This window comes from Dromiciops gliroides, chromosome X (assembly GCF_019393635.1).
Source record: "Dromiciops gliroides isolate mDroGli1 chromosome X, mDroGli1.pri, whole genome shotgun sequence".
NCBI lineage: Eukaryota > Metazoa > Chordata > Mammalia > Microbiotheria > Microbiotheriidae > Dromiciops > Dromiciops gliroides.
This window is the reverse complement of record NC_057867.1, coordinates 20657500-20670542: the sequence shown is the minus strand read 5'-3', so window position 1 is coordinate 20670542 and position 13043 is coordinate 20657500. Positions and strand designations below refer to the sequence as shown.

Below are 13043 nucleotides of genomic sequence, written 5' to 3'. Positions count from 1 at the left end.
CTAAATAAACACTTGAGTGGCTTAGATATTAAAGCCACTGAAAGCTCAGTCAGTTTGACTACTTGGACCCTTTTGGTGATGATGTCACATCAGTTTCTTCATGCACCTCATTTATCCCAATACTTCCTACCAGAGTATGAACTCTAAGCATAGAACCATTTAGATGAACGCACAATAGGACCTTCTCAGTACTCAGGGACTCAGTTTCCCCTCCAGTTCTATTATGCTTTAGGATGATTTATTTTTTTCTTTGATTTTTAAAGTTTTGGATAGGAAGGACACTAAACGCCTAGTGAGATTTAATTTTGGATGTATGTATGGTGAATTCACACAGAGCCCTTCAAATCCCTAAGCCTTACTTTCCCTAAAAAAAGCACAGGCACTGCTTGGATTCTACAGCCACTGAAGGCCTAGTCAGTTTTACTATTTGGACCCTGTTTCTGATGTCAAAATCAGCCTCTTCACCGCCCTCAGCCTCAATTTTCCCAATAGTCACTAGTGGAGCATTGACTCTAAGGTGACCAACAGTAGATCATCCTCAACTATACCTGATGCTGAGTGAAATGAGAACCAGTAGAACTTCGTACACATTAACAGTCACATGGAATGATGATGAACTTTGATAGACTTAGATCTTCTCAGCAATACAGGGATCCAAGTGTGAGAATCAGGGTACCACCCCCTGTTTAGAACGAAATTGTTAGAACCAGGGCAACAGCCCCCTGAAAAGAAAGCATGTGACTAGCATCTGGAAGTTGTCTATTCATAGATCACCTGTAAGTCATGTCAATCAATGGACCAGCCAATTAGCTTGGAGCTGTGTGTGGGGACTGCCCTTCCCTCAGTCCCACAGAAAGCTTCTGCAGGAAGCTTCCACTGGAAGGTAGGGAGGATTGGTCTTTTTCGTTGGGGAACCAGCTTGTGGTGGCAGAACTCCAAGTGTCCTCTTTGGAAGTGTGGATAGCTAGGTAAAGGTATCTCGCTCTCATGCGCGCTCACACACTCTCTCTCTCTCTCTCTCTCTCTCTCTCTCTCTCTCTCTCTCTCTCTGACCCCTAATATACTTTAATAAATGCTTAAAAGCCAAATTGTTGCTGAATTTATTAGCAAAGTTAGCTAGTTCTACCCTCCCCCATTACATTTTTTTCTCAGTCATTATATACACATTTATTAAGTAACGAGTATGTTCCACACACTCTAGAAGCTTCTAGGGAATACAAAGTCAGAGGATGAAAACAATCTTTGCTTTCAGTAAAGAGCCAGTTTCACATAAAGTCATAATTTTCCTAGAATTTTCACAGATTTATCAGAGTGCTAAACCTAATTTCCCCATAGCACGGTTTTTAACCTTGGGGTTTTGTGAACTGCTAAAATAATACTTAAAAAATATTTTGAGGAGTTTATTTCCATATAATGGGTTTCCTTTGTAATCTTTTATATTATATATTGTACATTTTTAAAATATAATTTTTAATAGAAGAGGTCCATAGTTTCCAAGAGACTTCCAATGGGGTTCCGGAGGAAAAAAAAAAAAGTTAAGAATGTCTGCCATAAGAATTGTGGCAAATCAATACACCCTCTAGAGAGAACAAGAAATTCAATTCTATTCCATTCAGCAAGGAGATTATGTTCCACACACTCTAGAAGGTTCTAGGGAATAAAAGGCAAAGGATGAAAACAATCTTTGCTTTCAGTCAAGAGTCAGTTTCACATAAAGTCATAATTTTCCTAGAATTTTCACAGATTTATCAGAGTGCTAAACCTAATTTCCCCATAGCAGGGTTTTTAACCTTGGGGTTCTGTGAACTTTTTTTTTATGTATAAGGTATTTTATTTTTTCCGTTACATGTAAAGATAGTTCTCAACTTTTGTTTATACAAGCTTTACAATTTCAGATTTTTCTCCCTCCCTCCCCTCCCTCCCCCCTCCCCTAGACAGCAGGTAATCTGATATAGGTTATATCTATATATCTCTATACATATACATATAGATATATATATATATATACACAAATAATAACATTAATCCTATTTCTGCATTAGTCCTGTTACAAGAGAAAAAATCAGAGCAGTGATGCAAAACCTCAAAATAGAAAAAAAAAAAAAACAACAGCACCCAAAACAAAAGAAATAATATGGTTCAATCAGCATCTATACTCCACAGTTCTTTCTCTCTTTTTTTTTCTTGGATTTGGAGATCTTCTTCTATCATGAGTTCCCTGGAACTCTTCTGTACCATTGCATTGGTGAGAAGAATATAGTCCATCACAGTAGGTCAACACTCAATGTTGATGATACTGTGTACAATGTTCTTCTGGTTCTGCTCATCTCACTCATCATCAGCTCACATAAGACCCTCCAGGTTTCTCTGAACTCTTCCTGTTCATCATTTCTTACAGCACAATAGTATTCCATTGTATTCATATACCACAACTTGTCCAGCCATTCCCCAATTGATGGGCACCCCCTCAACTTCCAATTCCTTGCTACCACGTAAAGAGCAGCTATAAATATTTTTGTACATGTGGGTCCCTTTCCCCCTTCCATGATTTCTTTGCGCAAAAGACCTAAAAGTAGAATTGCTGGGTCAAAGGGTATGCAAAGCTTTATTGCCCTTTGGGCATAATTCCAAATTGCTCTCCAGAATGGTTGGATCAGCTCACAGCTCCACCAACAATGCATTAGTGTTCCAATTTTCCCACAGCCTCTCCAACATTTATTATCTTCCTTTTTTGTCATTTTAGCCAATCTGATAGGTGTCAGGTGGTACCTCAGAGTTGTTTTAATTTGCATCTCTCTAATTAATAGTGATTTAGAGCATTTTTTCATATGGGAATAGATAGCTTTGGTTTCTTCATCAGAAAACTGCCTGTTCATATCCTTTGACCATTTCTCAATTGGGGAATGACTTGGACTCTTATAAATTTGATTTAATTCCCTATATATTTTAGAGATGAGGCCTTTATCAGAAGCACTGGCCTCAAAAATTGTTTCCCAGCTTTCTGCCTCCCTTCCAATTTTGGATTCATTGCTTCTGTTTGTACAAAATTTTTTTAATTTAATATAATCAAAATCATCCATTTTGCATTTTATAATATACTCTATCTCTTGTTTGGTCAAAAACTGTTTTCCTTTCCAAAGATCTGATAGGTACACTATTCCTTTCTCTCCTAATTTACCTATGGTATCACCTCTTAGGTCTAAATCATGTATCCATTTTGACCTTATTTTAGTATAAGGTGTCAGATGTTGGTCTATGCCTAATTTCTGCCATACTATCTTGCAGTTTTCCCAGCAGTTTTTGTCAAATACTGAGTTCCTATCCCAGAAGCTGGAGTCTTTGGGTTTATCAAACACTACATTACTAGTGTCATTTACCACTGCATTTCCTGAGCCTAGCCTATTCCATTGATCTACCACTTTATTTTTTAGCCAGTACCAGATAGTTTTGATGACTGCCGCTTTATACTAAAGCTCTAAGTTTGCTACCGCTAACCCACCTTCCTGTGAATTTTTTTTTTCATTATTTCCCTGGATATTCTTGATTTTTTGTTTTTCCAGATGAATTTTGTTATTATTTTTTCTAGCTGTATAAAATAATTTTTAGGTAGTCTGATTGGTATGGCACTGAATAAGTAAATTAATTTAGGCAGTATTGTCATTTTTACTATATTAGCTCTGCCTATCCATGAGCAATTGATATCTTTCCAATTATTTAGATCTGATTTGATTTGCGTGAAGAGTGTTTGGTAGTTGTGTTCATAGAGTTCCTGGGTTTGTCTTGGCAAGTAGACTCCCAAGTATTTTATATTATCTACCGTTACTTTAAATGGAATTTCTCTTTCTATCTCTTGCTGCTGGACTTTGTTGGTCATGTATAGAAATGCTGATGATTTATGTGGATTTATTTTATATCCTGCTACTTTGCTAAAGTTGTTAACTGTTTCAAGTAATTTTTGACTTGATTCTCGAGGATTCCTTAAGTATACCATCATATCATCTGCAAAGAGTGATAGTTTTGTTTCCTCCTTGCCTATTCTAATTCCTTTAATTCCTTTCTCTTCTCTGATTGCTAAAGCTAATATTTCTAGGACAATATTAAATAATAGGGGTGATAATGGACATCCCTGTTTCACCCCTGATCTTATTGAGAAGGCCTCTAATTTATCTCCATTGCATATGATACTTGCTGATGGCTTTAGGTAGATACTGTTTATTAGTCTAAGGAAAGCTCCCCCTATTCCTAAACTCTCTAGTGTTTTTATTAGGAATGGGTTCTGTACTTTGTCAAAAACTTTCTCTGCATCTATTGAGATAATCATATGATTTTGGTTGGTTTTCTTATTGATGTGGTTGATTATGTTAATAGTTTTCCTAATGTTGAACCAGCCCTGCATTCCTGGTATAAATCCCACCTGGTCATAGTGTATTATCCTGGTGATCACTTGCTGTAATCTCCTTGCTAATATCTTATTTTAGATTTTAGCATCAATATTCATTAGGGAAATTGGTCTATAATTTTCTTTCTCTGTTTTTGCTTTGCCTGGTTTTGGTATCACCACCATATTTGTGTCATAAAATGAATTTGGTAGAACTCCTTCTTCACCTATTTTTCCAAATAATTTGTATAATATTGGAATTAATTGTTCTTTAAATGTTTGGTAAAATTCACCCGTAAACCCATCTGGCCCTGGGGATTTTTTCTTAGGGAGTTCATTAATGGCTTGTTTGATTTCTTTTTCTAATAGGGGTTTATTTAAGGATTTTATTTCCTCTTCAGTTAACCTGGGCAGTTTGTATTTTTGTAAATATTCATCCATTTCATTTAGATTGTCAAATTTATTGGCATACAGTTGGGCAAAATATTTCCTAATTATTGCTTTAATTTCCACTTCATTGGTGGTAACATCACCTTTTTCATTTTTGATACTGGTAATTTGGTTTTCTTCTTTCTTTTTTTTAATGAAATTAACCAATATTTTATCTATTTTATTGGTTTTTTCATAAAACCAGCTCTTAGTTTTATTGATTAATTCTATAGTTTTTTTGCTTTCAATCTTATTAATTTCTCCTTTAATTTTCAGGATCTCTAATTTAGTGTCTAATTGGGGATTTCTAATTTGTTCTTTTTCTAGCTTTTTAAGTTGCATGCCCAATTCATTAATCTCCTCTTTCTCTTTCTTATTCATGTAAGCATTTAGAGCTATAAATTTTCCCCTAAGCACTGCTTTGGCTGCATCCCATAGATTGTGGTATGTTGTCTCATTATTGTCATTCTCTTGGATAAAGTTATTGATTGTTTCTATGATTTCTTGTTTGGCCCATTCATTCTTTAGAATGAAATTATTTAGTTTCCAATTGATTTTCATTCTACTTTTCCCTGGCTCTTTCTTACATGTAATTTTTATTGCATCATGATCTGAGAAGGATGCATTTACTATTTCTGCCTTTCTACATTTGACTATGATGTTTTTGTGCCCTAATACATGGTCAATTTTTGAAAATGTGCCATGTACTACTGAGAAAAAGGTATATTCCTTTCTATCCCCATTCAATTTTCTCCAGACATCTATCATGTCTAACTTTTCTAGTAATCTATTCACCTCTTTCACTTCTTTCTTATTTATTTTTTGGCTAGATTTATCTAATTCTGAGAGGGGGAAATTCAGATCCCCCACTAGTATAGTATTACTGTCTAATTCCTCTTGTAACTCATTTAACTTCTCCTCTAAGAACTTGGATGCTATACCACTTGGTGCATACATATTCAATATTGATATTACTTCATTATCTATAGTACCTTTAAGTAAGATGTAATTTCCTTCCTTATCTCTTTTAATGAGATCTATTTTTGCCTGCACTTTGTCTGAGATAAGGATTGCTACCCCTGCCTTTTTTACTTTAGCTGAGGCATAATATATTCTGCTCCAGCCTTTTACCTTTACTCTGTGTGTATCACTCTGCTTCAAATGTGTTTCTTGTAAACAGCATATTGTAGGGTTCTGGTTTTTAATCCACTCTGCAATTCGCTTCCGTTTTATAGCAGAGTTCATCCCATTCACATTCACAGTTATTATTACTGACTGTCTATTCCCCTCCATTCTATTTACCCCCTTTGTACTTTTCCCCCCTTCTTTCACCCTATTCCTCCTCACCGACGTTTAACTTCTTACCCCTGCCTCCCCTGATCTGCCCTCCCTTTTTATCACCCCCCTCTCTTTTCTTTACCCTTTTCTCCCTTGCTTTTGTCCTCCCTTCTATCAGTCCCCCCCTTTCCCTTCCCCTTTTGTTTCTCTAAAGAATGAGTTAAGTTTCTTTATCCCAATGAACGTATATGTTATTCCCTCTTTGAGTCAAATCTTATGAGAATAGGGTTGAAACAATGTTCCCCCCTCCTTTCTTTCCCTCTATTGTAATAGGTTTTTTTTCTGTGAACTTTTAAATAATATTTAAAAATATTTTGAGGAGTTTATTTCCATATAATTGGTTTCCTTTGTAATATTTTGTATTATATATTGTGCATTTTGAAATATCACTTTTAATAGAAGAGGTCCATAGTTTCCAATAGACTTCCTAAGGGGTTCCTGAGGGGAAAAAAAAAAGTTAAAAATCTCAGCCATAAGAATTGTGGCAAATCAATACAACCTCTAGAGAGAACAAGAAGTTCAATTCTATTCCATTCAGCAAGGATTGACAGAACCGCCATCCTCCAGGCTTGGTGCTTGCTTAGTAGCAGGCCAGATGATTTCCATTTAGAAAGCAGTAGGTCCTTCTTTGCTGCTTTTGCTGCAAGAAACGAAATATATATAATGATAGCTTTTCTTTCCCTTCTAGACAGCAAATAATTATACACAATACAAGAAAAGGTGGTTGTAGTCATGAATTTGTTTAATAAAAGTATTTTATTATTTTCCAGTTTCATTTAGAGATAGTTTTCAACATTTATTTATATAACATTTCCAATTCCAAATTTTTCTCCCTCCCTCCCCTACTCCCCTAGACAGCAGGTAATCTGATATAGGTTTTATATGATAACATTCAACATATTTCTGCATTAGTCATTTTATAAGAGAAGAACCAGAGCAATAAGGAAAAACCTCAAAATAGAAAAACAACAGCAACAACACCAAAAGAAATAGCAAGGTTCAATCAGCATCCATATTCCACAGTTCTTTTTTTTTTTCCTGGATTTGGAGCGCCTTTTCCATCATGAGTCCTTTGGAAATTTCTTGTACCTTTGTATTGGTGAGAAGAATCTAGTCTATCACAATTGATCAACACATAATGTTGATGATACTGTGCATAATGTTCTTCTGGTTCTGCTCATCTCACTCATCATCAGTTCATGCAAGTCCTTCCAGGTTTCTCTGAACTCTTCCTGCTCATTGATTCTTACAGCACAATAGAATTCCATTACCATTATATACCACAACTTGTTCAGCCATTCCCCAATTGATGGGCTACCCCTCAATTTCCAATGCCTTGCCACCACAAAAAGAGCAGCTATAAATATTTTTGTACATGTGGGTCCTTTTACCTTTTCCATGACCTCCTTGGGAAAAAGATCCAAAAGTGCTATTGCTGGGTCAAAGGGTATGCACATTTTTATAGTCCTTTGGGCATAATTTCAAACTGCTTTCCAGAATGGTTGGTTCAGTTCACAGCTCCACCAACAATGCATTAGTGTTCCAATTTTTCCACAGCTTCTCCAACATTTACTTTCCTTTTTTGTCATACTAGCCAATCTGATAGGTGTCAGGTGGTATCTCAGAATTCTCTTAATTTGCATCTCTCTAATCAATAGTGATTTAGATCATTTTTTCACATGGGAATAGAGAGATTTGATTTCTTCATCAGAAAAATCCCTGTTCATATCCTTTGACTATTTCTCAATTGGGGAATGACTTGGATTCCTACAAATCTGATTTAGTTCCCTATATATTTTAGAAATGAGGCCTTTATCAGAAATACTGGCCATAAAAATTGTTTCCCAGCTTTCTGCATCCTTTCTTATTTTGGATGAAGTGCTTCTGTTAGTACAAAAAAATTTAATTTAATGTAATCAAAATCATCCATTTTGCATTTAATAATATTCTCTAAGTCTTGTTTGGTCATAAACTGTTCTCCTTTCCAAAGATCTGAAAGTTAGGTAGTCATGAATTTTTAATAAAACCACCTGTGGGTAAGTCAACCAAAAGGAGGAGGCTGACTGCAGGTATCCTCAGTGGTGTTTGTCACCTTATTGTACCACATGAGACTGAGAAGGCAGAGTCTAGAGAACTTCTGCTCTTTCTTGTGCAATACATTACATTCTTTGAAAGGTGCTCCAGAGAAAATAGATTTCTAAACCAGAATGAAGACTAAATGACCATGCTAGACTAATAATAATAATAACAACAATAAATAGTAGGAACAAAGCACACCACAATACTGTTTAACAAGATTCTATCTGCAAATCATCTTAAGATTATCTAACAGGAGCTTTTAGGGAAAAGCAGGTTGTTTTACACATTAGGATTACTTAAAGCCAGACGAACCTTCCCAAATTTCTGATAGAAATCTTCTTCTGCACGTGACAGCGCCTCTTCATCGATATATGCAGCAGGCCTTTTGACCATGAGGAAGTACTGCACCTTCCTCAGATTCCAGCCCATTACATATTTCAGCCAGCCACACACAGCAGCTGTGGATCTTCCAAGACCATCATTGCAGTGTATGTAGACGATGTGACCTTCCTGAAGTAGGCCGTGGAGGAGAAAGACGGCCTGAGGCAACATCTGCACTGTACCTTCAGTACTCAGCTCTGGTGTAGGCAACCATAGGTACTGAATTCCTTCTTCTTTGTAGAGCCTGATCATGGTGTCTGGGCTCATGGGCTCTGGGTAGCGATTGCAGCCTGATGAATTCTGCATAATATCCCATTCGGTCTGAAAATTCATTACTGCTGTCACCCTTAATTCATGCTTCATTTTGATAGTTACATGCTCCAACTGGCGAGGGCAGCTTCCTAACCAGAGGTTTGGGAGGATTTTGGAACAATGCAAGCCTTGATGGCCTGCACTGTTAAAACGGAAATCATCCCTCTGCCCAGTGGCCTCAATCCCCTGTGCAACTGGGAGGCAGCACACACCATCTACCACATTACTTTCAGTGTAATTACTGTAGAGATCATGATGAGGACCATTACCTTCCCAGGAGAACTCTCCTCCTGGCTCCTGCATTGGGAATGTCTCGAGGATGTCGGGCCCCGCCCCCTCGGCTTGCTGCTGCGGCTGCTGAAGCTGCTGCTCCCTGCCTTCCTCCCGCGGCTCCCCGACCCGCTCCACCTCCTCAAGACACAGGCCTGGCTCCTGCAGCCCGCGTACCACCTCGGGCCCGACCCCGACGCCCGCCTGCTCCATGGGCACCGCCCTCTGAGGCGCCCAAAGCCCCAGCTCCGGCGGAGAGCACATCAACAGCACCTGCGGACGGCCCTGGGCCACGGCGGGAGGCACCACCACCCCGAAATGGAGCTGCATCGCTGCGAGCCCACCGAGTCGCCGGCTCAGGAGGAACGGCTCAGGCCCTGCCTTCTTCTCCTTCTCCTTCTCGTCTTCTTTCTCTTCTCTAGGCCGCAGGGACCCTCCTGTCACCAATGCTGAGGGAGGAAAATGTCAGCCGAGAATCATGTAACCATTGACGTGGCGCGGAGCGGGGCGGAGCTGAGGAAGGGGAGGGAGGGGAGCGAGCGCGCAGGTCAAGGACTGCAGGGAGCCCCCTCCAGCCACAGTCCCAGCTCCAACCCCAGCCCCAATCCAAGTGGAAGAGCTGCGAGGGCAATCTCTGCCCCCCGCCCCCTTAGATTTTAAACATTACAAAAGAAAATTAGTAATGATGGAAAATCTTCCCACATTGGGGGGGGGGCGAGGGAACCCATGAGGAATCTGAATGCAGATTGAACCATAATATTTCTACCTTTTTTCTTCTTTTCTGAGGTTTTTTACTTTAGTTCGGATTCTTCTTTCGCAACAAAACTAATGCAGAAATATGTTTAATATGACTGTACATGTATAACCTATATCACATTGCTCTCTCTCTTGGGGAGGGAAGGCAGGGAGTGAGAAAAATTTTGAACTCAAAATTGTATAAAAACGAATGTTGAAAACTATCTTTGCAGGTAACAGGAAAAAAAGAAGTAAAAATCATTAAAAAAAAAAAAAGAAAGAGTACTGCTTTTGGAATAAAGACATGGGATTGAATCTCTGAGCTTCCAGTAATTTCGGCAGTGGTCACTAAGCAAGTCACATTCTTCCTTGGGCCTCAGATTTCCTATCAAGAACATGAGTATTTTGTCATAGATTATCTCTAAGGTCTCTGTCAGCTTTTATATTTTATATTCTAAGGCACCTTCAGCTCTATGTTGGATTCTCTCCATTCTCTTCCACCTTTGAACAGTCCATGTTCTGCAGACAGGTGGCTCAATGGATGGAGTGCTGGGCCTGGAGTCAGGAAGACCTGAGTTCTAATGTGGCCTCAGGCACTTACTAGCTGTGTGACCCTGAGCAAGTCTCTGCCCCTCTGTTGGCCTCAGTTTCCTCAATTGTCCATGGAAATGGGGAAGCCACCAAGCCTGGAGACCTGGATGATGAGGCCCCTCTGTGTAATGCCCCTCCCACAGGCCAACCTGGGAGCTCAGGATATTTCCCCCAAATCCACCCTTCCCTCTTGTTGTTGAGGGCAGCACCATCATTCCACTCACCTGGGTCAGTGGGTCACAGATCTAGAGTTAAGTGTCCTCAGCATCCATATAGAGCAACACCCTCATTTTATAATTGTAAGAACTGATTCCTTCAGAGATGAGGTGGCTCATTCCTGTGTTACACTGGCACCAAAGCCCAGATTCACATTGAGGTAAATGTGAATGGGAGGGAATAGCAAAGGCTCCTCACATTTGGACCTCCAACATGCAAGACGCCCCTGTGTACGCATAAGTTTCCAAAAACCAAGACTCAAACTTTTAAGGACATGCCCTGAGACCAAATCAATATGAGTTCTTGAAATCCATGCCTGGACCTGTCACACCCCTGCTTTCAGAGGACAGAAAGTGTGGCACTAAGGTCTCTGCCTTCTCCCCTGATCTCATTCCATTTAAGGAGACCAGACTAGATGAGGGTGGTTCTTGGTCCCAAGACAACTCTCCCCAGAGGATCAAAGGCTTATGACACTTTGATTCCCCAGTGGCCACACAGAAGGGCTTCTCATGATCTGAGACTTTTGTACCATGGGACACATCATCATAGTCCCCAGGAGCTTAAATCCATGAGGTGCCAATACACCTGTGAGATGGGCAGTAGGAGCACTTCCTACAATGTGGGCATTAACTTCTTTTTTTTTTTAATAAAGTATTTTATTTATTTATTTATTCCCATTACATGTAAAGATAGTTCTCAACTTTTGTTTATACAATCTTTCCAATTTCAGATTTTTCTCCCTCCCTCCCCTCCCTCTCCCCTCCCCTAGACAGCAGGTAATCTGATATAGGATATACATATACATATATATACATATATAATAACATTAAATATATTTCTGCATTAGTCATGTTATAAGAGAAAAATCAGAACAATGAGGAAAAACCTCAAAATAGAAAAACAACAGCATTAAAAGCAAAAAAAAAATAGTATGGTTCATTCAGCATCTATACTCCACAGTGCTTTTTGTCCTGGATTTGGAGATCCTCCCTGGAACCCTTCTGTACCATTGCATTGGTGAGAAGAATATAGTCCATCACGGTAGATCAACACAGGATGGTGATGATACTGTGTACAATGTTCTTCTGGTTCTGCTCATCTCACTCATCATCAGCCCACGAAAGACCCTCCAGGTTTCTCTGAACTCCTCCTGCTCAGCACAATATTATTCCATTATATTCATATACCATAACTTCTCCAGCCATTCCCCAATTGATGGGCAACCACTCAAATTCCAATTCCTTGCCAACACATAAAGGGCAGTTATAAATATTTTGTACATTTGGGTCCTTTTCCCCTTTCCATGATCTCTTTGGGAAAAAGACCCAAAAGTGGTATTGTTGGGTCAAAGGTTATACACAGCTTTATAGCCCTTTGGGCATAATCCCAAATTGCTCTCCAGAATGGTTGGATCAGTTCACAGCTCCACCAACAATGCATTAGTGTTCCAATTTTTCCACAGCTTCTCCAACACTTATTATTTTCCTTTTTTGTCATTTTAGCCAATCAGATCGGTGTCAGGTGGGACCTCAGAGTTGTTTTAAATTGCATCTCTCTAATCATTAGTGATTTAGAGCATTTTTTCATATGGGAATATATAGCTTTGATTTCTTCATCAGAAAACTGCCTGTTCATATCCTTTGACCATTTCTCAATTGGGGAATGACTTGGATTCTTATAAATTTGATTTAGTTCCCTATATATTTTAGAGATGAGGCATTAAATTGCAAAGCTTGTATAAACAAAAGTTGAGAACTATCTTTACATGTAATGGGAAAAAAATAAAATACTTTATTAATTAAAAAAAAAAAAGAAATGAGGCCTTTATCAGAAGTACTGGCCACAAAAATTGTTTCCCAGCTTTCTGCCTCCCTTCTAATTTTGGATGCATTGCTTCTGTTTGTACAAAAAAAAATTAATTTAATGTAATCAAAATGATCCATTTTGTATTTTATAATATTCTCTATCTCTTGTTTGGTCATAAACTGTTTTCCTTTCTGAAGATCTGAAAGGTAGACTATTCCTTTCTCTCCTAATTTACCTATGGTATCACCTCATGTCTAAATCATGTATCCATTTTGACCTTATTTTGGTATAAGGTGTAAGATGTTGGTCTATGCCTAATTTCTGCCAATACTCTCTGCCAGTTTTCCTAGCAGTTTTTGTCAAATACAGAATTCCTATCCCAGAAGCTGGAGTCTTTGGGTTTATCAAACACTACATTACTAGTGTCATTTACTATTGTGTTTCCTGTGCCTAGCCTATTCCATGGATCCTCCATTCTATTTCTTAGCCAGTATCAGATAGGTTTGAT

The 13043-nt window shown here is 38.6% G+C and overlaps 1 protein-coding gene across 1 annotated transcript; it reads right to left on the bottom strand.

The window, feature by feature from the left end:
* Positions 1 to 8125: 8125 nt before the first annotated feature.
* LOC122734212 (laforin-like) lies at positions 8126 to 9743 on the bottom strand. The gene has a single exon (XM_043974966.1). It carries the CDS (start codon positions 9515 to 9517, stop codon positions 8504 to 8506), a length of 1014 nt encoding a protein of 337 aa, XP_043830901.1. The 5' UTR covers positions 9518 to 9743; the 3' UTR covers positions 8126 to 8503.
* Between the last annotated feature and the right edge of the window lie 3300 nt (positions 9744 to 13043).